The following is a 25,571-nucleotide window of genomic DNA, read 5'->3' as shown; positions in this document are numbered from 1 at the left end:
TCTGCTTCTCATCTGAATCCACCTTTCCCCTACATGCCTGCTTGGAGAAACGAAAAATGCTGGGACCAGTATCCTACTAAGAGTAGTTCTCATTCCTGACCATCTCATCCCCATGGTGTGCTCAGAGCCAGGAGCAGACACATTGGGGCCTACCTCCCTCTCCAGACATTGTTACCAGTGAAAATTATCCTGGTTTTCTTTTTAGAAGAAAAGATGTCACACAAGGGAGAACAGTCAAGCATAGCAAGGTATGGGGAAGGCGCAGAGGAGGGAACAGCCAGGCCTTCCTCCTGCAGATGATTACCAGCCTTGTTACAGGCAGTTTTCCTAAGAGTGTATTCTTTCCAGATAAGAATGGAATGTGGTTTCAGACAGATCTGGGGGTAAAGCCTTATATAGGTACTTAAAACAAGCTAAACCAGCTGTGTGTTTGTGAGCAAGTTATTTAGCTAGTTTCAATCTCAGTCTGCTCATTTGTAATGTGGAGGATAATAACAGCTCTTAGGTTTGGCCTTCAGATGAAGTTAATATTTAGAAACCTCTAATGAGTACAGTGCCTCGCACATAGTGATCTTAGTATATATATCCTCTACTGATCTTGCGATCTACCATGGAAGCTGCCACACCTAAGCTATTTTCCTCTTAGTGGAATGAATAAATCTCTTTAAGGTTGATGAGTCTTAATTGGGTGCTATGATTTTCTGCTCCCTAGACAGTAAAAGCTTTACATAAAAGAAAGAAATATTCTTTTCCTTCTTATAAAGAATATCTGTAATAGTATTATAATATGGGGCTTTAAAAATAAACTCTCCTTATGGTCATTATAACTCATAGTTAGCATTATTTAATTTTGTGATTTAATAATTAAATAGAATATATTGTTACTCCTTTGTTTTCCACACATGTTAGTAGAATTATTTTTAAAAGAATATAGTTAGCATTTAAATGGTTAAAACCCTTGAAATAAGACCTAATCTTTGAAATAAAATCTGAACAGGTGATATCCAAAAACTTTTTTTTGGTATGTATATTTTTTATATGGGATCTTGCAGTTCCTTTATTTATTTGGCTTTCAAGTTTACAGAATAATTACAGCTTTGCGTAAACTTGGTCACCTGTGGTTCAGAGTGGTTCTAAAAGTAGATAGAACATTTGAGGTTCAGCTTATAGTTTAACTTGGTCAAGCTGGTTCTTTGAAAAGGTAAGCAAAATTAATAAAGCCTTAGCCAGACTCTTTGGGAAAAGAAGGGGGAGGGCTAAAATCAATAAAATTAGAAATGAAGAAGTTACAGCAGACACCACAAAAATATAAGACAAAGGATCATAAGAGACTACTGTAAGCAACTATATGCCAGTAGAATTGAAAACCTAGAAGAAATGGACAAATTCTTAGAATGTACAATATCCTAAGACTAAACCAGGAAAAAATAAAAAATGTAAACAAACCAATTGTAAATAGGGAAATTGAAAGTGTGATTAGAAAACTCCCTACAAAAGTCCAGAATTAGATGGCCTCACAGACGAACTCTGTCAGAAGAGTTAATACTTATCTTTCTGAAACTTCCAAAAAATTGCAGAGGAAGGAACACTCTCAAACTCATTCTACGAGGCTACCATCATGTTGATATGAAAACCAGACAAAGAGACAACAAAAAAAGAATGTTGGAGGCCAGTATCATTGATAAACATAGACACAGAAGTCCTCAACAAAATACTAGCAGTCTGAGTCCAACAGTGCATTAAAAGGGTGAGCAAATGGAATTTATCCCATTTATCCCATGGGTGCAAAGGTATTTCAGTATCCACAAATCAGTTAGTCTGATATACTACATCAGTAAACTGAAGAGTGAATTCATATGATTATCTCAATAGATGTAGAAAAGCTTTTGACAAAATGATCCACTTATGATAAAAACTCTGGAAAGGGGGCATAGAGGGAACATACCTCACATCATACTAAGCAGTGAAAAGCTAAAAGCATTTTGTCTGTGATCAAGAACAAGAAAAGCATGTTCACTCTCGCTGCTTTTATTAACATATTTTTGGAAGTTTTAGCCACAGCAGTAAGAGAAGAAAAAGATATTAAGGGAATCCAACTTGGAGAAGAAGTAAAGCTGTCACCGTTCACATGTAACATGATACTATACATAGAATATCCTAAAGATGCTATCAGGAATATATTTTACTAGAGCTCATCAATTAATTCAATAAAGTTTCAGGATACAAAATCAATACTCAGAAATCTATTGCATTTCTATACAGTGAATTTAAAATAGGTAACCATTTTGGGGGGCTCCAAAATCACTGCAAATGGTAATTGCAGCCATGAAATTAAAAGACGCGTATTCCTTGGAAGGAAAGGTATAACCAACCTAGATAGCATATTCAAAAGCAGAGATATTACTTTGCCAACAAAGGTTCATCTAGTCAAGGCTGTGGTTTTTCCAGTGGTCATGTATGGATGTGAGAGTTGGACTGTAAAGAAAGCTGAGCGCCGAAGAATTGATGCTTTTGAACTGTGGTGTTGGAGAAGACTCTTGAGAGTCCCTTGGACTCCAAGGAGGTCCAGCCAGTCCATTCTGAAGGAGATCAGTCCTGGGTGTTCTTTGGAAGAACTGATGCTGAAGCTGAAACTCCAGTACTTTGGCCACCTCATGTGAAGAGTTGACTCATTGGGCAAGACTCTGATGCTGGGAGGGATTGGGGGCAGGAGGAGAAGGGGACGACAGAGGATGAGATGGCTGGATGGCATCACTGACTCGATGGACATGAGTTTGAGTGAACTCCGGGAGTTGGTGATGGACAGGGAGGCCTGGCGTGTGGCGATTCATGGGGTCGCAAAGAGTCGGACATGACTGAGTGACTGAACTGAACTGAACTGAACCAATAAGGACTAGATCCTGATTGAGAAGAGATGGGGCGACAATAGATGAAATGGTTGGATAACATCACCAGCTCAATGGACCTGAGTTTGAGCAAACTCCAGGTGATAATGAAGGACAGGGCAGCCTTGTGTGCTGCAGTTCATGGGTTCCTGAAGAGTTGGACACAGCTAAGGGACTGAGCAACAACAAACCAATAAGTACCTACTGTATAGGACAGGGAACTTGGCTCAATGTTCTGTAATAATCTAAATGGGAAAAGAATTTGAAAAAGAATGGATACTTATGCGTCTAACTGAATCACTTTGCTGTATGCCTGTAACTAACACATCATTGTTAATCAACTCTAATATAAAAATTTTTTGAAAAAAATAAAAATATCATGGGTTATGATATAATAAAAGTTAGCTACCTGACATTTTATCTAAGAATGCTTGTCTATTTCTCCATATTAAATTGTTCCGCAATCATAGATAATCATTTGGTTAATACCTTTTTATACTCTCTATCCAAAATTTCTTCCTTAAAAAAAAAAACAAAAACTGAATTGTTCTACCTTGAGTTAAGAATCTTTACTAAAAGGAAAATATTCTTCTAAGTATTGATTAACCAGTTTACTTATTAGCCCTCTCCCTTTTAAGAATCCTCTTTAAAAGAGTAAGTGTTTTCAGACATGCACTGTGTTCTGAAAACTTGATTGGCTTGCTTTGCTTCATTGTAGAGAGAATTGTGTGATGTGTTCATGTTCCCATATTATGGCTAACATAAGATAACCCGAAGTGTTTCTACTTACCGGCTCACTTGTTTTGGTATGGTAATTTAAAGTTTCAAGTGTTTTAAGTTTGGAGTTAGCTGTTTAATTACATTTGTTTATGCACAGCAGTAAACCCTGGAGTGTGGTAAAATATTCTCCTCTCCAGATGTTGACCTGTCACTTGACTATTGTGGACTGGTTCTTGGTAGCCACTTCTTTCTTTTATAGTTTCAGTCTAATGGATAATATTTAGAAGTTGGATTCATTTATAGAGTATTTAATACTGAGACCTGTAACATAGAGGTTTATTTCTATTCTTCAAGTCCATAACTACATGTAACATTTTTGTTGAACTAGAGGTCTCAAGAAGACCTGAATAAAACCTTTTTACTATTAGTGAAATATTACTTTACAATTACACAGAATGATTAAAAATAGAGCTTGGTATGTGCTGTAAGCTTGTAGAGTTTCTTACTCATTATTCTACTTACTGTGCCCAGAATCTTGCATCGTGATTGGCCCATAATTGGCATTTCATACATATTGTTGAGTTCATAAATACTTAGCATATTTAGTCAAAACAACTTGTGTATAACTACTTATGTCATTATATTACTATTTTAATATTTTTCCAAAACCATCTTATACGTAAATACAAATGTTTCAGTCTTTCCTAAACAATTATTTTTTACTAGTCTACTTGGGAATGGTATTTAATCACTTCTATTAATCCTTTTCATAAATTGCAGTAATTGATAACCACTTAGAATGTCATACGTAGTATTTTAAATAGCGTTTACATATATAGCCTTAAAAAGTTCTTTAGATTGTAGCATTTAAACTTCATTTAGGTGTAGTGTTGAAAATATGCTTCCTCTGAAGTTTAATTCTTCATAGTGCTTTTAAAGATAGAAAACCTTGGGACTGAGAGAAATAATATACTTTGCCTAGGATAACACTGCTGATAGTAGGTGATGAGCCTGGATTTGAGTCTGGCATTCTAGTTTTCAGGTCCATTATCTTAGTTACCTTGACATGACTACAATGGAAAACATAACAGAAACGGAAATAGGTAGCCTTTAGATTGGACATTCTTTCTTTTCTTCCTCTCTCCCTTTACTCCTTAGTTCACTCTTGAGTTTTCCATCAGGACTGTCCCTCTTTTTAAGAGTCTGTTCTGCATTCTTTACATTGAAAGCCTGTTAGTCAATTACTCAATCATCAGGTGTTTACTATGTACCCTTATGTGCTGACACTCTTGTAGATGCTTGAGGAAGAGTTGTGCACACAGTTCCTAACTTTTATTTAATCCGTCTAACTGGAACATCAAGTTAACATTACTTAAACATCTCTATGGAGAAGGCAATGGCACCCCACTCCAATATCCTTGCCTGGAAAATCCCATGGATGGAGGAGCCTGGTGGGCTGCAGTCCATGGGGTCGCTAAGAGTTGGACACGACTGAGCAACTTCACTTTCACTTTTCACTTTCATGCATTGGAGAAGGAAATGGCAACCCACTCCAGTGTTCTTGCCTGGAGAATCCCAGGGACGGGGAAGCCTGGTGGGCTGCCGTCTATGGGGTCGCACAGAGTTGGACACGACTGAAGCGACTTAGCAGCAGCAAACATCTCTAAGATAGTACAGTAAATCATTGGCTGGAAGAATGAAAGAAATTTTATAAAGAAGGAAAGAGGAAGGCGCAAAGAGAATCAAATTGAGTCTGTACCATATAGGCAGAGTAAGGTGGGCGAAATTGTGTGGTTCTTTATTGTTATAAATTGCATGATATCTTTGGTGTTTTAAAACTTTTGTATTTCAGACAAAAAAATAAATTAGCACACTGATATTTTAACATTCATATTTCAGACAGTATTTAACATTGTTATTAATTATTTAACTGTGAGATAATAGATTTTATGATCTGTCGATTCTGCTACCTTTTTATTATTTTCCATACCACCAAGTTCTCACTTCCCTCCTTTTAGTTCCTTAGTTGATAATTGCAACCATTCCCTTGTCTTGCATCCTGTATTCTGTTTCACTTTCCTGCGTTCTCAAACTTACTTAGTTAAATTATGGCTTTGCTTAAATCCGATCCTCTGTGTTCCCCATCTGTACCCATGCAGCTGAATATATCTGGGGAAAAATATGATCCCCTGTGGTACTTTAAATTCCAAGAGATCTTCCTGACCAAGAAATGGAACCCACATCTCCTGCATTGCCAGGTGGGTTCTTTACCACTAGCACCACCTGGGAAGCCCCATTAAGTTCCATTGGACCCTTAATGCCATTTAGCAGTCATGGGTATTTATTTACCTGTCTGTTTGCTTCTACAAGGCTATTACATATCTTCTCTTTTCTCAAAGCCCCAGTGCATCCTCATCCAACCTAATTCTTAAGGATGGCTTTACATCCTGATTCATTGGAAAAAATGGAAGCAATGAGCAGATAATCTCTATTAGCTCCTACTTTCATCTATACCCCTAACTGCATTTGGACTCCTTTACCCAATCTTCTCTCCAGTCCCATCACTAAATTCTGTGTACTCCTGACTACAGCCAGTCCCATACTTGTTCAGTGAATCCTTTCCCTTCTTGACTATATAAGGAAGTTGCACCAGAAATTTTCTCCTCTTTCCTGTATCATCAAAATTACCTTCTTGTTGATTATTACTGTCAGAATTCACTCACTTGGAAAATATTTACTGAGTGTCTGCTATATGTTAGGCACAGTTCTGGGTACTAGGAATATGTTATTAGAGCTTACATTCTAGTTGAAGAAACAAACAGTAAATAAAAAATAAGTCATCTCATAGGAACAAAGATGGAAACATGCTATGAGAAATAAAAAGTAGAGCAGGTGAGAGGGGTTGGAGAGTCCTGGGAAAAGGATACAGATTTCAGCATTGAACATCATGGTTGAGGCAGGCTTCACTGTGAAGGTTTTCAGATTTAAGACTTGAAGGAAATGAGGGAGTTAGCTAGGGGGTTGTGTAAGGGTAAGAATACCCAGCAGAGGCACGACTAGATGAAAAACCCTAAAGGCAGAGACTGCAGTGCATTGTGGAGGAAGTGCAGGGTGGCAGGGTAGTTGGCAGAGTGACCTGAAAGAGAGTACTAGGGGAAGAGGTGAGAAACTTCGGTGGGACAGGTTGGAGGTCCAGATCGTGTAGGACCCTTACTGATCATCTAAAGGCCTTTAGATGATCTGTTGTCAGTGAACTGAAAACATTGCTGTTTTTTTTTTTTTTTTGCAGTTGTTCATTTTAAGGTTTCTGACTGTAGGTGTCTGCAGAGAGGGGCAGAGGAGAACTGGTCTAGGGTTTTGGGAATATTCATGTCAGAGACAATGATGGCTTGTTCCAAGATAGTGGAGGAAGTGTGAAGTGATACTAATATATCTTGAAAGCGGAGTCAACAGGATTTCCAGAGTGAGATGTGAGAGAAGAAGGGACTTAAAGATGATCCCAAGGTTTTTGACTTGAGCAGCTGAAAGGCTGGAGGTGCCATCATCTGAGATAGAGAAAGCTACAGTTAGGAGGTTGGCAAGGGGAGCAAGAGTGGGAGAAATCAGGAGTTTAATTTTGATTGAGTTCAGATGTCTCTCAGACTGCAGTTTCTATATTTAAGTAAATTATCTGGCCTTTCCACATCTCTAAGGAGGAAATCCAGTTTTATGGCACCTGGGGAGGTTTAGGCATTGGGTGGTGAGAACCTGAAGTACAATAGCATCAATGGAAAAGTAATGTTATATGCTCCCAGTATCAAAAAGGAAGGTCACCCATGTTTTCAGTTTGAATGATGGAAAAATTAGGAAAGCCAGGTCTAAGAACAGATTTAGAGGGAAAAATAGTAGGTTGGGTTTTGGGTATGGTTCCAGTAATTCAACCAGCTGGAAATAACCATTGTATACTTAGGCATGTGTATCATAAAACAGAGATCCAAGATGGAAAGAAATTTGGCTGAGACCATAAAAACTTGTTAGAAAAGAGGGAAAAAAAAAGCAGAGACCCTTGATGAATTATCTCTTTTAGTGTGAAGAGTGAAGAATTGGTCCAGTGTGATTAATGACTTTATCCTATAAAGACCCATGTAGTTGATAGTTGCTAATGATGAAACCAGCACAAAACAGATACGCACTGAGAAAACACTGTTGAGTTTGTCAACTAGGGGTAAATTAGTTTCTTTTAAGAGAAAAATGTCAGTGGACAACCCTATCCTATTCACTCATGTTGTCCAATACCAGATGGTAGCCCACTGGACTTCTCTGCCCATGGGATTCTCTAGGCAGAATACTTGAGTGGGTAGCCATTAGGGGATCTTCCCGACCCAGGGATCGAACCTGGGTGTCCTTCATTGCAGACAGACTCTTGACTATATGAGTCACCAGAGAAGTTCAGGTGTATATGTAATAATATCAGCTAACATTTATTGAAAACTTAGTATGTGTCATACACTACACTATTAAATGTACTCATTATTAATCCCCTGATGGTCCAGATGGTAAAGAACCATCCTGCCATTGCAGGAGACCCAGGTTTGATTCCTGGCTTGGGAAGATCCCCTGGAGAAGGGAATGGCTACCCACTCCAGTATTGTCACCTGAAGAATTCCATAGATAGAGGAGCCTGGTGGGTTATAATCCATGGGGTCGCAAAGAGTCGGACATGACTGAGCAACCAACATTGTCATTATTAATCCCCACATCACTTTTATGATGTAGGTACTCTTATTGTTTCCCCATTTAATACTTAAAGACCAGACAAATGAATCAACTTGTCTAAAGTTACAGAGTTAATGGTAGGAAAAAAAGATCGTATCCAGGCTCTGTAGTTTTAAAAATCCATGCTTTTAGCCACTACAGTATGCTTCTTTTCTTTGAAGTCTTCATAGATAATTCTTGACAGAACTTATCACTCTGTGACTGACTGACCCTAGATGACTCTAGAGTTTTAGGGGGTACATACTGTCAAAGGCTTATAATTTAGGTAGGCATAAGAATATCATCTTAAAAATTATAATATTAGATACTCTGTGCTAAGTGAAAATGAGAGGTACAATAATAAGTAATGAGAATATAGGGTGGGGAATGTAGTGATAATGTTATAAGAATATAGGGTGGGGAATGGTCAGTCTAGACTAGGTTTTTATAAAAGGCTTCATGGAAGGAGTATAATTTGATACCTTAGAGGACAAGTATTCTTTTGACAATTGGGTATGCCTAGGGATAAAACAAATAGGAAACATTCCGAATAATAGTATTAGCTGGAGCAGTGGTATAGATACAGGAAAGAGCAAGATGTATTTAGGGAGAGTTTCAGTTCAGTTCAGTTCAGTTGCTCAGTCATGACCGACTCTTTGCGACCCCATGAATCACAGCATGCCAGGCCTCCCTGTCCATCACCAACTCCCAGAGTTCACCCAAACCCATGTCCATCAAGTCGGTGATGTCATCCAGCCATCTCATCCTCTGCCATCCCCTTTTCCTCCTGCCCCTAATCCGTCCCAGCATCAGTCTTTTCCAATGAGTCAACTCTTTGCATGAGGTGGCCAAAGTACTGGAGGTTCAGCCCCAGCTTCATTCCTTCCAAAGAACACCCAGGACTGACTCCTTTAGAATGGACTGGTTGGATCTCCTTGCAGTTCATGGGACTCTCAAGAGTTTTCTCTAACACCACAGTTCAAAAGCATCAATTCTTTGGCTCTCAGCTTTCTTCACAGTCCAACTCTCAAATCCATACATGACTACTGGAAAAACCATAGCCTTGACTAGACGGACCTTTGTTGGCAAAGTAATGTCTCTGCTTTGGAATATGCTATCTAGGTTGGTCATAACTTTCTTCCAAGGAGTAAGCGTCTTTTAATTTCATGGCTGCAGTCACCATCTGCAGTGATTTTGGAGCCCCCAAAAATGAAGTTTGACACTGTTTCCACTGTTTCCTCATCTATTTCCCATGAAGTGATGGGACCAGATGCCATGATCTTCGTTTTCTGAATGTTGAAGCTTTAAGCCAACTTTTTCACTCTCCTCTTTCACTTTCATCAAGAGGCTTTTGAGTTCCTCTTCACTTTCTGCCATAAGGGTGGTGTCATTAGCGTATCTGAGATTATTGATATTTCTCCAGGCAGTCTTGACTCCAGCTTGTGCTTCTTCCAGCCCAGCGTTTCTCATGATGTACTTTGAATATAAGTTAAATAAGCAGTGGGAGAGTTTAATAGTCCAATTTAGCTGGGCATGTGACCAGAATGGGCAAAAGATTAGAAAGGAATACTGAAGTCAGATTTTGAACAACCTTGAGTGAGATCCATAGAAATCTATGAAGTTTCAGTGGTTTGTTTAGAATGAAACTGTGTAGTTCTCAACTATTTACTTGTTTAAATATAAGTATATTCAAAGAGGCATTTTATTTTGTTTCTAGAATGCCAGTTAATGAAAACAGAACGACCAAAGCCAAACACATTTATTATCAGATGTCTCCAGTGGACCACTGTTATAGAGAGAACATTTCACGTAGATACTCCAGAGGAAAGGTAAGAAACTCATTTTTTTCTATTTTGTGAAACAGCAGTAGTCAGTCTAAAGATGTATGCATATCTGACTTGACCACTTGTAAATATATTGGTAAAATGCTGTTCAGTTCAGTTGCTCAGTCATGTCCAACTCTTTGCGACCTCATGGACCGCAGCACGCCAGGCCTCCCTGTCCATCACCAACTCCCGGAGTTTACCAAAACTCATGTCCATTGAGTTGGTGATGTCATCCAACCATCTCATCTTCTGTCGTCCCCTTCTCCTCCTGCCCTCAATCTTTCCCAGCATCAGGGTCTTTTCAAATGAGTCAGCTCTTCACATCAGGTGGCCAAAGTATTGGAGTTTCAGCTTCAAAAATCAGTCCTTCCAGTGAACACTCAGGACTGATCTCCTTTAGCATGGATTGGTTGGATTTCCTTGCAGTCCAAGGGACTCTCAAGAGTCTTCTCCAACACCACAGTTCAAAAGCATCAATTCTTCAGTGCTCAGCTTTCTTTGTAGTCCAACTCTCACATCCGTACATGACCACAGGAAAAACCATAGCCTTGACTAGACGGACCTTTGTTGACAAAGTAATGTCTCTGCTTTTTAATATGCTGTCTAAGTTGATCATAACTTTCCTTCCAAGGAGTAAGCGTCTTTTAATTTCATGGCTGCAGTCACCATCTGCAGTGATTTTGGAGCCCCCAAAAATGAAGTCTGACACTGTTTTCACTGTTTCCCCATCTATTTGCCATGAAGTGATGGGACCAGATGCCATGATCTTAGTTTTCTGAATGTTGAGCTTTAAGCCAACTTTTTCACTCTCCTCTTTCACTTTCATCAAGAGGCTTTTTAGTTCCTCTTCTCTTTCTGCCATTAAGGTGGTGTCATCTGCATATCTGAGGTTATTGATATTTCTCCTGGCAATCTTGATTCCAGCTTGTGCTTCCTCCAGCCCAGCGTTTCTCATGATATAATATGCAGCGTTTCTCTGCATATAAATTAAATAAGCAGGGTGACAATATACAGCCTTGACGTACTCCTTTTCCTATTTGGAATCAGTCTGTTGTTCCATGTCCAGTTCTAACTGTTGCTTCCTGACCTGCGTACAGGTTTCTCAAGAGGCAGGTCAGGTGGTCTGGTATTCCCATCTCTTTCAGAATTTTCCACAGTTTATTGTGATCCACACAGTCTGTAGTCCCTTAATTATTCTGTTTCTGATATAATGAATAACTGACAGGCTTACAAAGATATTAAATCAAAACCTATAGAAGTGCTGTAAGATATACTTTTAAACAGAAGACCAAACACTTAAAATATAAATTAAAGAGGTCACCAGACTACATTTTAAAAATTATGTAATTGATTATGGTCATGTTTGGAATTCAAGGGCTGGTGATGGCAAAAGGTTTCAAATAGTGTGCATTTATGCAAGTGGCTTCCCAGAATGTTATGCTGAGAAGGATTCTGAGTTTGGGTTACGCTCAGTGAGGGAAAAACATCAGGTGTGATTGGTATTAAATGTCATCATTGCTAAAGAGAGGGATATTAGTAAGTAGCACACCAACATCAGGGCTGCATGTCATCCTCCTGATCTACTATACTTGAATTCTATCTTAATATTCTTTTATCTGGTGGCTCTGATACTAGTTAAATCCAACAACCACAAAATAATTTTTCTACACATGTGTCCATATTTGACCCAAATCAGGAACTTTGTGAAGTTCAATGTTATTAGCCTTATTTTTCCAGTGAACGAATTAGGTCCTAAGAGACTTGTTTAAAATTTAAAACAAAAAACTCTTCCTCAAACGTGGTGAAGTATTATTTTAGTAACACTTTTTTGTCAATAAATGGTAAGTAATAAAGTTTGATTGATTACTTTAGGAAATATAGAAAAGAATGAAAAATTACTCAGAATTCTAATTTGATAACCAGACTTAGGGTTTGATAATATTTTCTTTAATATACTTTCCATCTGACCCAGTGCAGATGTGTAAAGGTCTTTGGTATACATAAAATTTGATATGCCCTCCCTTCCCACATACCCCTGTCTTCCCTATGCATTGCTATATGTTGGATCCTCAGTTTTCTTATATCTCTACTCATAACCATGGTTGAGCCCATTACCTTGTACCTTTCAGATCTGAGCTTAAAACGTCACATTTCCTACAAAACCTTCTCTTATTCTTATAGATGGGGTAGGACTCCCTGCTGCATGCTTACGTATCTCCTTGTATCCTCTGTATCAAGTTTGTCTCCACTGTAATCTTTGATTGCCTTTTTCTCTCTTGATTGTAACAGTCTTGACTAGCAAGTATCGTATCTTCCTTGCTCATTATTTTATCTTTAGCATGTAGTCGAAGATCTGACACAATGTTTGTTGACTGGCTGAATGAATGAAACTTTTCCCATGTCAATACATAGTCTTTGGAAATATTATTCTTAGTGGATTGTAACATCCCATTGAAACAGTGATTGATTTTGCTGTTTATGTTCGCAAAGCTGGACTTAAGCCATATCTTAATTCTTTAAAATATCTAGTTTGCCGTTCTTCCAATAATATCAGACTACTTTTTAGAAAACTAGGAATAGAAGAATAAGGAATAAACAGAACCTGAAGTTAGTAGAAAGAGACAATAAAGACTGGAGTATAAATGAATAAAATAGAGGCTAAAAAAAAACACTAGAAAATATCAGTGAAACTAAAAGCTGGTTCCTTGAAAAGGTAAACAAAATTGAAAATCCTTTAGACAGACTCATCAAGAAAAAAAAGAGAAAAGGCCAAAATAAAATTTGATATGAAAGGGGAGACATTACAACCAAATCCACAGTAAAAGAAAGGATCATAAGAGATACTATGGACAATTTTACACCAGTAAAATGAATAACCCAGAAGAAATGGATTAATTAATAGAAATGTGCAATCTTCTAAGACTGAACCTATCAGAAAGGAGTATATGAACAGACCAGTTACTAGTAATTGAAATGGAATCAGTTAAAAACAAAGTAACAAAAACAAAACCTTTCCAGCAAACCAAAGTCCAGGCCAGGTAGAAAATACTTGCAAACAATGTAATCAATAAGGGCTTAATTTCCAAAATATAGAAACAACTCATATAACTCAACAACAAAGAAACAACCGTCCAATTGAAAAATGAGCAGAAGACATAAATAGACTTTTCTCCAAAGAAGAAATACAGATGACCAATAGGCACTTGAGAAGATGCTCAATATCACTAGAGAAATAACAAATCAAAACTACAGTGAGTTACCTCCCCCAAGTCAGAACGCTATCATTAACAGTGTACAAATAACAAATGCTGGAGAGGGTGTGGAGGAATGGGAGCCCTCCTCTACTATTAGTAGGAATGTAAGTTGTTGCAGCCACTGTGGAAAACAGTATGGAGATTCCTCAGAAGTCTAAAAATATAATTAGCATATGATATAGCAATCTCACTCTTGGGCATATATACATACAAAACTATAATTCAAAAAGATACATACACCTCTATGTTCATAAGAGCTCTATTCCAAGTAGCTAAAACAGAGAAACAACTAAATGTCCATTGACATACGAATGCATAAAGAATATGTGGTGCGGTTTTGCAATGGAATATAACTTACCCATGAAAAAGAATGGAATAATGCCATTTGCAGCAACATGGGTATAACTAGAGATTGTCATACTAAGTGAAGTAAGTCAGAAAGAGACAAATATTGTATGATATCACTTATGTGTGAAATTTAAAATATGACACAAATGAACCTGTCTGTGAAACAAAAACAGAATCGTGAACCTAGAGAACAGCCTGTTGGTTGCCAAGGGGGACGAAGTTGGGGAAGGGATAGAATGGGAGGTTGGGGGTAGCAGATGTCAGCTTTTATATATATAATGGCCTTGCTCTACAACGTAGAGAAGTGGGTTCAATATCCATGATAAACCATGATGGAAAAGAATATATTAAAAAAGAATGTGTGTGTGTGTGTGTGTATATATATATATATATATATATATATATATATAAAAAACTGAATCAACTTGGCTGTATGGTAATAATTAGTATTGTAAATCAGCTGTACTTTAATAAAAATATTGATCAAAAAAAGAAGAAAGAACTATAGCCCAGTATACTTGTTACTATAGTGAATGCAAAATTTCTTAACAAAGTTTTGACAAACCAGATTCAAGAAAATACGTAAAAAAGGTCATACATTATGACTAAATGGAGTTTATCATATAATTCAGTTGTATTAAATCTGAAAATCATCCAACTAAATTCACTGTATTAGAAAAGAGAAATGACATGGTCATTTCAACAGGTGCAGAAAAAGTGTTTGAAAACCTCCCAACACCCTTTCATAACAAAAACACTCAACTGGTTAGGAATGGAAGGGAACTTAATCAATTTGATTAAGTGTATCTACAAACAAACTACAACTTATATAATATTCAGAGGTAAAAGACTTGATACTTTCTCCCTTAAGATCTGGAACAAAATAAGAATGTCTGCTCTCACCACTTTTATCTAATATTGTACTGATGGTCTGCTCTAGACCATTACAGGGCAAAGAAATAAAAGGGAAACACATTGAAAAGGAGGAAGTAAATTGTTCTCCTTTATGGATCATGTGGTTGCATGTGTGGAATATCCAAAACAATAAAAGCTATTAGAACTAGTAAATGAATTTATTAAGGCTATAGAATATATGGTCATCATACCAAAAGCAATTGTATTTCTAAATACTAACCAAAAAATTTGAAAATAAAAAAAAATTTAAACCTCCACAATAGCATAAAAGAATACTTAGAAATAAATTTAGTTTATGGTTTGCAAGACATTTTCACAGAAATTTACAAACATTGCATTGGATAATTAAAGATCTAAATAAATAGAGAGCTATACCATGTTCATGGATTAGAAGACTTAATTTATTAAGGTACCAGTTTCCTCCAGATTGATCTATAGATTTAATGTAGTTCCACTTAGAATTCTAGCAAAGTTTGTCTTATGAAATCCACAGACTGATTTTATACAAATTGTATATGAAAGTGCATGATCCTTTATCTGATAGCACAACTGTCAAAAGTAAAAGCCTCATATTACTGCTCCTATATCCTATTATTTAAGCTACAAACTGCCTATCAGTTTTTTAAAAAGAAACTTACCTATGATCTGGGAATAGATTTTGCCTTTGAAAAGTTTTTCGAACTTTTTTAAAAATTTATTTTAATTGGGGGAAAATTGCTTTACAATGTTGTGTTGGTTTCTGCTGTCCAACAACACACATCAGCCATAGTTATATCAGCTCCCTCTGTTGGACCTTAATAGAGAAACTGAGTATGTCAGTGATGGACTTACAGATGTGTACAGATGATTAAGATTTAATCATACTTTTAAATAATTTTTACTGTTTTCTTACAATCATCATCTTCTCCTCCTCCTCTTCTTCTTCTTTTTAGCTCCAAATAAATGCTAGTATTGATAAAAACTTTAGGCCTGTAATGTAAAATACTTCTAGGATCAACTTCATTTTCGAGTTACGGTGAGGGATATGCACTATTTTGAAATAGACTCTGTGTTGACTTTATACTTTATAGAAGAGAAATATTTGCATCATTTACAATTCTTTATTAATGGGAATTTTTTTCTTGTTTTTATAGGGAAGAATGGACAGAAGCTATCCAGGCTGTAGCAGACAGGCTCCAGAGGCAAGAAGAAGAGAGAATGAATTGTAGTCCAACTTCACAAATTGATAATATAGGAGAGGAAGAGATGGATGCTTCTACAACCCATCATAAAAGAAAGGTAGAAAAGAACATTTATTCCCCTCTTCAGCACAACATTTATGTGTGTGGAAGAAAGATGTCAACAATTGCCATTTGCAGAAATTGTTAGCCAGTTATCTTATGATATGCCATTACATTGGTGTGAATGGATTTTAATCAGGTGGATCTTAAACCTGTCATTGTTTAAAACCACATAATTGAAACATCACTTTATTTCAGTGTTTCAGCAATTAGCACTGAGTGCTGAAAGGGCTTGTTAGGGTGCGGTGACTGATGTGCCATCATACTACTTTATAATTTGCATTTTTTCCTTACTGTTTTTAATACTATTTTAGAAGCTTGGAAATAAAATGTTTTCCCTAATGATTTGGTCTTTTTCCATTTGGCATTCTGTGTTCTCCTGAAAGCAGAAGCTTGAAAGGCTCTGTGAACTTCCTGCTTGGTGCCCCCAGCCTTACTAATATCAGCAGAAAAGTGAGCAATCTTGGAAATTATAGCTTTTTATTTTAATGGCTGCTTCTAAGCCAGTGAGGGAAACAGACTTTTCCTACCCTCAGTGCTGTAGAATAATAAACACCAATGTATGTATCTAAGGGAATTGTAAATTGTGTCTTTCATTACTATAGAATATTGAAAAACATCTTCCTATGCAGAAAAGGGTATTGTAAGATTGAGGGTATAAGTGTTCAAAATAGATGAACATGCCATTTTTTTATGTTAGAATATATTTATTATATTAGATTTTAAATTAATCTTCAGGTTGAAAAATGCTAATTCTTAAGGTAATTATCCATGTAATTTTGTATTAGCACAGTGATTAAGAACTCTTTGGTGTTAGACTGCCTGAGTTCAAATCTCTTTTTCCTATGTGCTAAAGATGTGAAGGTAAGCTTTGCAATTACAATTTAGATTTAGTTAATTATCCTTTCCTTATCTGAAATTTCTCTTCTAATTAGAATTACATTCTATGCTTGATCTTAACCAAATGTCTGAGAACCCTGTGTAACTTCCTTGAAGACTTATCCTCTACTTGTTAGCTGTACTGTATCCGTCTTTTCTTTTGAGGCTCCTTATCTACGCTGTACCCTTGTTCCTTAGTTATTGCCAGAGAAAAACACAGTCTAGCTTTACCTCCTTCTCAGAAAGTTCTTTTGCTCATGTATGTTCACATGTACACAATTAATTTGAAATTTGACTGTGCTCATAAATTCAAAGTCATATCCTGATTATTCTCATCCTTTGAGTAATAAACTACTTCATTCAATAGCAAACTATACCAGCTGTAGAATTTCTGAGTAACAAAGATTAATAATAAGATGTTGTATAAATAGCTAGAGGTTGAAATTGGGACGTTTGTAACACTCTTAACTAGAAATACTGTTTACTGGTGTAAAAATTTTGGAAATGAAAATGGAAATTTACAGAATTTTGAATGAAGAGAGACAAACATTTTGAATGATACAAGAATAGAAAATACTACTTTTTCTGTTAAGGCTGGTTGTAAATGATTTTTTAAGCATAATACATTTTCCTGTTTTCAGTTACCAGTGTCGATTGTCTTAGAGTTTCTCACCTTTACTACTTATCACTTGTAAGCATTTATTATATGTTTATTTCATGCTAGGCTCTGAGCTGTACTTTCATATGTATTATCTCATTTGATCCTTTTAGAAATCATACAAGGATAGGTACTGTTATTCCATTTCACACTTGAGTCATCTGATATTTAGAGAAGTTAAATATCTTGTTCAAGAATGTGTGACTTTACACACTATGCAACTTCAGTGTACAGTCTGCTTTTTATTGATTCACATATCTTGAGCTTCTGCAACCTCTATATTGTTATAACATAATCAAGCTATATTAGAAAGAAAACTATACAAACAGCCTCTCATTTTGTACTTTGTTTCTTGAAATAGTATGTTGTATTGTTGCTTTTACACAGTGGTTGGATATTAGTTAATTTCATTTTGTATTAGAGCACATTTGGAAAAATCAGTCAAATTTCAATATTATAGAATACTGGTGGAAAGGGAAACTTGTTGTCCTACTGCTTGTGTTCAAGTCCTGGATCTGCCATGTGTATTATTGTGGGAGAAGTTTCTTAATTCTTCTGTCCTTTAGTTTCTTCATCTATAAAAGGGATATAACAGTGGTATTTACCTCATAGGGTTGTGAGGATTAAAATATAGTTGGGAGTATATGTAAATTGTTTATATACTAAGTGCTCAGTGGATATTAGCTAGTACTTAGGCTTCCCTGGTGGCTCAGACGGTAAAGCGTCTGCCTGCAATGTGGAAGACCAGGGTTCGATTCCTGGGTTGGGAAGATCCCCTGGAGCAGGAAATGGCAATCCACTCCAGCACTCTTGCCTGGAAAATCCCATGGACGGAAGAGCCTGATAGGCTACAGTCCATGGGGTTGCAAAGAGTCGGACACGACTGAGCAACTTCACTTCACTTCAGATAGTATTTTACTTTATCCACATAAAGATAATTAAACATTCACATATTTTTGAAACAGAGTCTCTTAGAATTCTCTTGTTGAAACTAAGTCTCCAAAATGAAAAATTGATAGAAGTATTATTTTGAATTTTGGAATGGGGTCCATTTTCTTATTTGGCCTGTATCTTATTTCCTTGTAATTTTAATACTTCATTTAAAATGAAATGATATAAAATAGTTTGAAATAACAGAGTACAGAAAAGAACATTTGTACCACTAACTGCTAGAACAATCCTAATAATTTGGTTCAAAAAGGTGAGATATCACTATCACTTCCTTAGGATAAATGACTCTAAAACCACAGTTGGCACTTGAACAACACAGGCTTGGTGAGCCCACCCTCTGTGCAGTTAAGAATCTGCCTTTAATTTATAGTTGACCCTCTGTGTCTGGGTTCTTCTCTGTCTGTGGTTCCTCTGAAGCAGCAGTACCTCCATATCCACAGTTGGTTTGTATCTGTCTGTGGCGGTGCATCTGAGGATTCAATCAATAGTGGATCCAAAAAAAAAATCGATTGAAAAAAATCCACAAATAAGTGGACCCATTGCAGCCCAAACCCATATTGGTCAAGAGGCAACTGTATATCCTTTGTGAATGTTACTTATAAGAAGAATTGTATAAATTCAGATTATTTTTAATTTTAGATTGTAAACCCAAATATTCTGTGATAAGAATATCCTTCTCATAATTTACGGAATACATTTTCTTTGTTCACTTTTTGACAAATGGATACTAGGAGGAAGAGAATAGCTACTGATAATGATAGCTATGCTGAGAATTGTCCTGACTGTTCCCTCTTGTTTGGGTCAGACAGATGGTTATTTTCCTTAGTGGTAGAGTATTGCCATAGTATCTGCTCTTCTGATTGAAACTCTTGGAGAGGGAAAGATAATGGTGGTAGAGAGAAGAGGCAACAGCCTTGCAACCAGATTCAAGTGCTGATCTTTGTTTAAATTAAAAGATGATGTTTCAAAGGAATTTGATTAGAAGACTCAGAAATGTCTAACCTTGGTCTGCCAAGCTGCCACTGTCTGGACCCTGTTATGTATGTAAAGGGCCACATTAAAAGAATTAAAAGCCAAATGGAAATGCAATTTTTGGTTAGTTTTTAAGTGATCAATATAGACTTCTTTGGACACGGTTATTTCATGACTTAGGAAGTATAATCAGTAAAGTATAGTTCAGTTCAGTCACTCAGTAGTCTCTGACTCTTTGACCCTATGGACTGCAGTACTAAAGTATAATTAGTACCTCCTATATTTCTGTTATGTCTAATTCCAGTTCTTGGAATTTTATTATTTAATGCCCAACTACCATAACTCATAGCAATCACTAGCATACAGAGAAAGAGAGAAAGAAAAGAACAGACCTGAAATCAAGTCATTTCTTACTTCCTACTTAGGGGAGGAGCAGCATAATCAGTGTTGTAGAAATTGACTTGATAAGATTAGAGCTTCCCCTTCCTTGTTGGGGAAAAAGCACTCGAGGAATGGAGGAGAGATCTGGGCAGAGAGGTTTACTTCTTGAAAGACTCCTTTTCACTCCTTGGACCTTATTTGGTGTATCTCTTACATTGTAAATATATGTGGAATTGATCTTTTGGGCCAAACTTGCTAAAACCACTGTATCCTTTTCCTTGTATTCCTCTTTATTTATATATATTTGTAACCTAATTTGGGGGTTTGGGGGCTTGACAATTATTTTTCTTATAATCTAGTGTGTGATTTGAATATGCTTTAAAAATTTTATTTATTTTAATTGGAGGCAAATTACAATATTGTAGTGGTTTTTGCCATACATTGACATGAATCAGCCATGAGTGTACCTGTGTCCCCCATCCTGAACCCCTCTCCCACCTCCTTCCCCATCCCATCCCTCAGGGTTGTCCCAGTGCACCAGCTTTGAGTGCCCTGTTTCATGCATCAAACTTGGACTGGTGATGTATTTCACATATGGTAATATACATGTTTCAGTGCTATTCTCTCAAATCATCCCACCCTTGCCTTGTGTATGCACATGTGTCTTTTAGCCTAAAATAGCCACATTGATATGTTACAGAGATTATGTACAGGAAAGAGTATAATTCTGTAAAAATATTTCCTAATAAATTCTTAGGTTTGGGTTATGGAGGATTACTTTTCTATAGAGTATCTAATGCTCTTATTTTAAAAAAATTTTATTGAAGTATTTTTTAGAAGTTCAGCTATTAAAAAATTTTTTAATTGAAATATAGTTGATATACAAAATTATGTTAGTTGATTTACAATATTGTTTTGGTTTCCCCTTTGGTAACCATAGTTTGTTTTCTGTCTATAAAGAATTCATTTGTACTGGTTTTTAAATTTCCACATATAAATGATGTTTATTGTCTTTCTCTTTCTGAATTACTTCACTTCACTTCTCCAGGTCCATTCATGTTGCTGCAAATAGCTTTATTTCATTCTTTTCTATGGCTGAGTAATATTTCGTTGTATATATGTATGTGTGTGCATGTGTATGTATACATATACATATATAATCAGTGTTGTACATATGTGTATATGTACACATATGTACATATACACATATATACATAAACACACATTTGTTTTACTTGCTAAATTGTGTCCAACTCTTTTGTGACCTCATGGATTGCATAGCCTGCTAGGCTCCTCTGTCCATTGAATTTTACAAGCAGGAATACTGGAATGGGTTGCCATTTCCTATTCCAGGGGATCTTGCTGACCCAGATATCAAACCTGTGTCTCTGGTGTGTCCTGTGTTGGGAGGCAGATTCTTTACCACTGAGCTACCTGGGAAGACTGGATATTAATACATACCACATATATATCCATTCATGTATTGATGGACACTTAGATTTCTTCCATATTTTGGCTGTTGTAAATAGTATGTCATGCTCTTAATTTTAAATAAAATCTTATTGTATCTTTGCCCTTAACACTATCCAAAAGAGGAAAATAAGTTGCATTTTATTTGTAAAGAATAGATAATCACTGTGTATACTGCACTGAAGATGAACATTTGCTATCATGGATACTTTTTAATTTTTCTAAAGTTTTGTCAAACTGGATCTGATACAACCTACATTATCTTTGAGAGATGAGTAGATAAAGAAGTTGTGGTACATATATACAATGGGAATATTTTTCAGCCATAAAAAGGAACACATTTGAATCAGTCCTAATGAGGTGGATGAACCTAGAGTCTATTATACAGAGTGAAGTAAGTCAGAAAGAGAAAAACAGATTTCATATAACGCGTATATATGGAATCTAGAAACATGGTATGATGAGCTATTGGCAGGGCAGTAGTAGAGATGCAGACATAGAGAACAGAATTGTGGACATAGCTGGGGAAGGAGAGGGTGGGATGAACTGAGAGGGTAGCGTGGAAATGTATACATTACCATATGCAAAATTAGATAACCAGTGGAAATGTGATGTATGATGCAGGGAGCTCAAATCAGGTGCTCTACGACAAATAGGGGTAGGAGCGGGGAGGGAGTTGCAGGAGGGAGGGGACATATGCATACCCACGACTGATTCATGTTGATGTCTGGCAGAGACCAACACATTATTGTAAAGCAATTATCCTCCAATTAAAAAGAAATTAAAAAAAAAAGCTAAGAATTAAAAAAGAAATCCCCCCTAAAAATAGATATGATAAATGTTTCTGATTTAATCATATAGAATGCTTTGTTAGAAACATAAATTTCCATGTGAATTCTTCTTTTAAAAAAGATTGACAAACTGACAGAAGCTGTGAAAGTTGGTGTTAAAGCTGTCATCCCTTTTTTAACCTCCTTGTCCCTAAGAATTACAGTCCTTAAAGAAGATAGTACTGTTTCATTAATGTATATTGCTTTTCGGGTGAAAATGTCATAAAGCAGTTTATAAATTCTTTTCTGATCTTTATCCCCAGAATTCAGTTTCAGTTTATATGATATTTAGTATTTAATAATGGAACACAGTATCATTTTCCAGTATTTTTAGATATAAAGTGAGAGAAGGTACTGTTCAGATGAAGCTTTGAGCGATAACGTAACATGTGGCTTAGTTACAAGACGTGGATTAAAAACCACCATTTGATCGCTGTGATTTATGTCAGAGAATGTTCTGCCTGTTTTCCTCCCTAGAGTTTTATAGTATGCAGTCTTACATTTAGGTCTTTAATCTATTTTGACTATATTGTTGTGTATAGTTTTAGTGAATATTCTAATTTTGTTGTTTTACCTGTAGCTGTCCGGTTTTCCCGGCACCACTTACTGAAGAGACTGTCCTTTCTCCATTGTATAGTCTTGCCTCCTTTATAATAGATTAAGTGACCATAGGTACATGGCTTTATCGCTGAACTTTTTATCCAGTTCCATTGATCTATGTTTCTGTTTTTGTGACAGCACCCTACTGTTTTAATGACTATAGCTTTGTAATATAGTCTGATGTCTTGGCTTCCGATTCCTCTAGTGTCATTGTCTTTCTCTGGATTGTTTTTGGCCATTCAGGGTCTTTTGTGTTTCCATACAAATTAAAATTTTTTTGTTCTACTTCTGTGAAAAATAAAGTTGCATTATAATAAATATCCCCTCACTTTCAGTCTGTATGTGTCTCTAGGTCTGAAGTGGGTCTTTTGTAGACAGCATATATTTGGGTCTTGGTTTTGTATCCATTTAGCCTGTCTGTGACTTTTGGTTGGAGCATTTAATCCATTTACATTTAAGGTAATTATGGATATGTGAGTTCCTATAGCCATTTTATTCGTTGTTTTGGATTTGTTGTTTTTTTCTGATTTGGTGATACTGAATTCTCTTACTTTTGCTTTTCTGTAAAGCTTTTGATTTCTCTGTCAAATGTAAATGAGAGCCTTGCTGAATATTCTTTTTTCTTTCATCGCTTTAAGTGTATCATAACTTAAAGAAGTATCATATGTAAAGAAGTATCATAACACTTAAAGAAGTATCATATGTAAAGAAGTATCATAACACTTCTTTCTGGCCTGCAGAGTTTTTGCTAGAAAATTCGCTGATAACTTTGTGAGGATTCTCGTGTATGCTATTTGTTGGGTTTCTCTTATGGCTTTTAATGTTTATTTGTCTTTAATTTTTGTCAGTTTGATTAATGTGTCTCAGTGTGTTCCTCCTTGGGTTCACCTTGTACAGGATTGTCTGTGATTCCTAGCCAAGTGACTGTTTCTTTTTTCATGTTAGGGAAGTTTTTAGCTATAATCTCTTCAAATTCTTCAAATATTTTCTCAGGCCCTTTCTCTGTTTCTTGTCCTACTGGGACTCCTATAATTGAATGTTAGTGCATTTAATACTGTCTCTGATACTGCCATTTCTTTTCATTCGTTTTTCTTTATTCTGTTCTGTAGTAGTGATTTCCACCACTGTGTCTTCCACCTCACTTTTGTTCTTCATCCTCAGTTATTCTGCTGTTGATTCCTTCTAGTGTCTTTTTCATTTTAGTTATTGTATTGTTCACCTCCATTTGTTTGCTCTTTAAATTGTCTAGCTCCTTATTAAACATTTCTTGTATCTTCTCAATTTGTGCCCCCAACTATTTTTTGAGATTTTGATCTTTCCTATCATTAATCTCAATTCTTTTTCATGTTGATTTTCTGTCTCCTGTTCAGTTAGTTGCTCTTGTGGGTTTTTATCTTGTTTCTTTGTTTGCAGCACATTTCTCTGTTGTCTCATTTTGTCTTTCTGTGTTTGTGGTCTCCTTTCCATAGGCCACAGGGCCATAGTTCCTCCTCTTTCTGACGTCTGCTTCGTGGTGAGAATGTAGGTCCACGGGCTTGTGTAGGCTTCCTGGCGAGTGGGATTGGTGCCTTCCCTCTCACAGGTGGAGCTGGGCCTTGTCCCTCTGATGGACAGGACTGTGTTAAGGGGTGTGTTTTGATGTGGCCGTGAGCTCAGTATGCATTAGGCTGTCTCTCCTGGTGGTTGTGTGGCCTGAGGCTTTGCAGCTCTGGAGCTTGCAGGTTGTTGGATGGGGCCAAGTCTTGGTGCCAAAACACAGACCTCCAGGAGATCTCACATTGATTGATCCTCCCTGAGACTTCTGTTACCAGTGTTCTTTCCCTCACAGTGAGCAACAGTTACCTTCACCTACTCAGGAGTCTCTCTAAGACCCATGGGTTTAATCCAGGTTTCCATGGAGCTCTCACTTTGTGCTGGGTGCCAGCATGCATGAGACCTTGTATACATCCTCCAAGATGTTTCCCCCAGCCCAGTGGAGCTCCTGCACTCAAGCGCTGCTGGCCTTCAAGGCTAAGTTCTCTGGGTGTTCTTCTGTCCAACTCCATATGCTCAGATTGTCTTGGAGGGCTGTTTTGCGTGGTAACATCTCTGAGTAGCCTGTGTGGGTTTAATGTTTTTTTGTGTGAGGGTTGTTTTGAGTAGATGGCTGCCACTTCTTTTCTCTGTTGGCCATTATCACATTGATAGGAGTCTGACTGATGTTTTGGTGACCAGAGCCTGCACTGGGTATGAACAGGGCCTCCTCATTTCTCTGTGATTGTCACTGCCCTGTCAGAGATGGGATCTGCTTCCTAGTTGTTGGTGTAGAGGCCCCCAGATCTGTTCCTTAGCTTTTGTGTTTATGATCTGCAGTGCAAGGAAGGAGGGATTGGAGCACTCACGCTGGAAGACACTGTAGCTGTTCACCTGTGAGTGTGCTCTGTTGTGTCAGCTGTCACCCCTTGTGCCAGCAGTGGGTATGCCACTGTTGGCCCTGGTGTCTCAAGATTGTTTTCACCAGGCCACCAGCATAGGTCCCAGGATTCGGTCATCATGGGTGTGGACCCGTTTTGGGCACTATGGAGGCAGCTCTGACTCTAGCCTTGCGCAGTCCCCACATGTATGTGCTGAGAAAGTCTACAGCTGCAAAAACTTGGCTGTGGGAGTACTCACTGGTCAGATGTTCTATAAGTGCTGAGTTTATAAGGCTGGCCTCGAGACAGACAGTTCACCTTTTGGGCAACTGAGAGGAGAGATTCTAGCTTTTCTTCCTTAGTTGCATATCCCCTAGGGCTTAGCTATGGCTTTAGCTATGGGCCATCCAAAGGGGTCTACTCCCGAAGTGGCCCTGGAACACATGAGTTTGCCTGGATGAGAAGGGGGTACAGA

At 37.1% G+C, this 25,571-nt stretch overlaps 1 protein-coding gene across 8 annotated transcripts in view; it reads left to right on the top strand.

Annotated features, from left to right (window-relative positions):
• The window catches only part of AKT3 (AKT serine/threonine kinase 3), a 282,616-nt gene that overhangs the window by 161,686 nt on the left and 95,359 nt on the right, over positions 1-25,571 (top strand). For 7 of the 8 annotated variants that reach the window (XM_045165619.1, XM_045165620.1, XM_045165618.1 and 4 more), the window contains 2 exons: positions 10,057-10,168; positions 15,816-15,960. In XM_045165619.1, coding sequence (XP_045021554.1) covers positions 10,057-10,168; positions 15,816-15,960 — 257 coding nt within the window. Of the gene's footprint in view, positions 1-5,820; positions 5,864-10,056; positions 10,169-15,815; positions 15,961-25,571 lie in introns of those variants that run through there. The other variant, XM_025285185.3, reaches the window with a different exon arrangement.

This window comes from Bubalus bubalis, chromosome 5 (assembly GCF_019923935.1).
Source record: "Bubalus bubalis isolate 160015118507 breed Murrah chromosome 5, NDDB_SH_1, whole genome shotgun sequence".
Classification (NCBI taxonomy): Eukaryota; Metazoa; Chordata; class Mammalia; order Artiodactyla; family Bovidae; genus Bubalus; species Bubalus bubalis.
The sequence above is the reverse complement of the archived record's forward strand: the minus strand, read 5'-3'. Positions and strand labels throughout refer to the sequence as shown.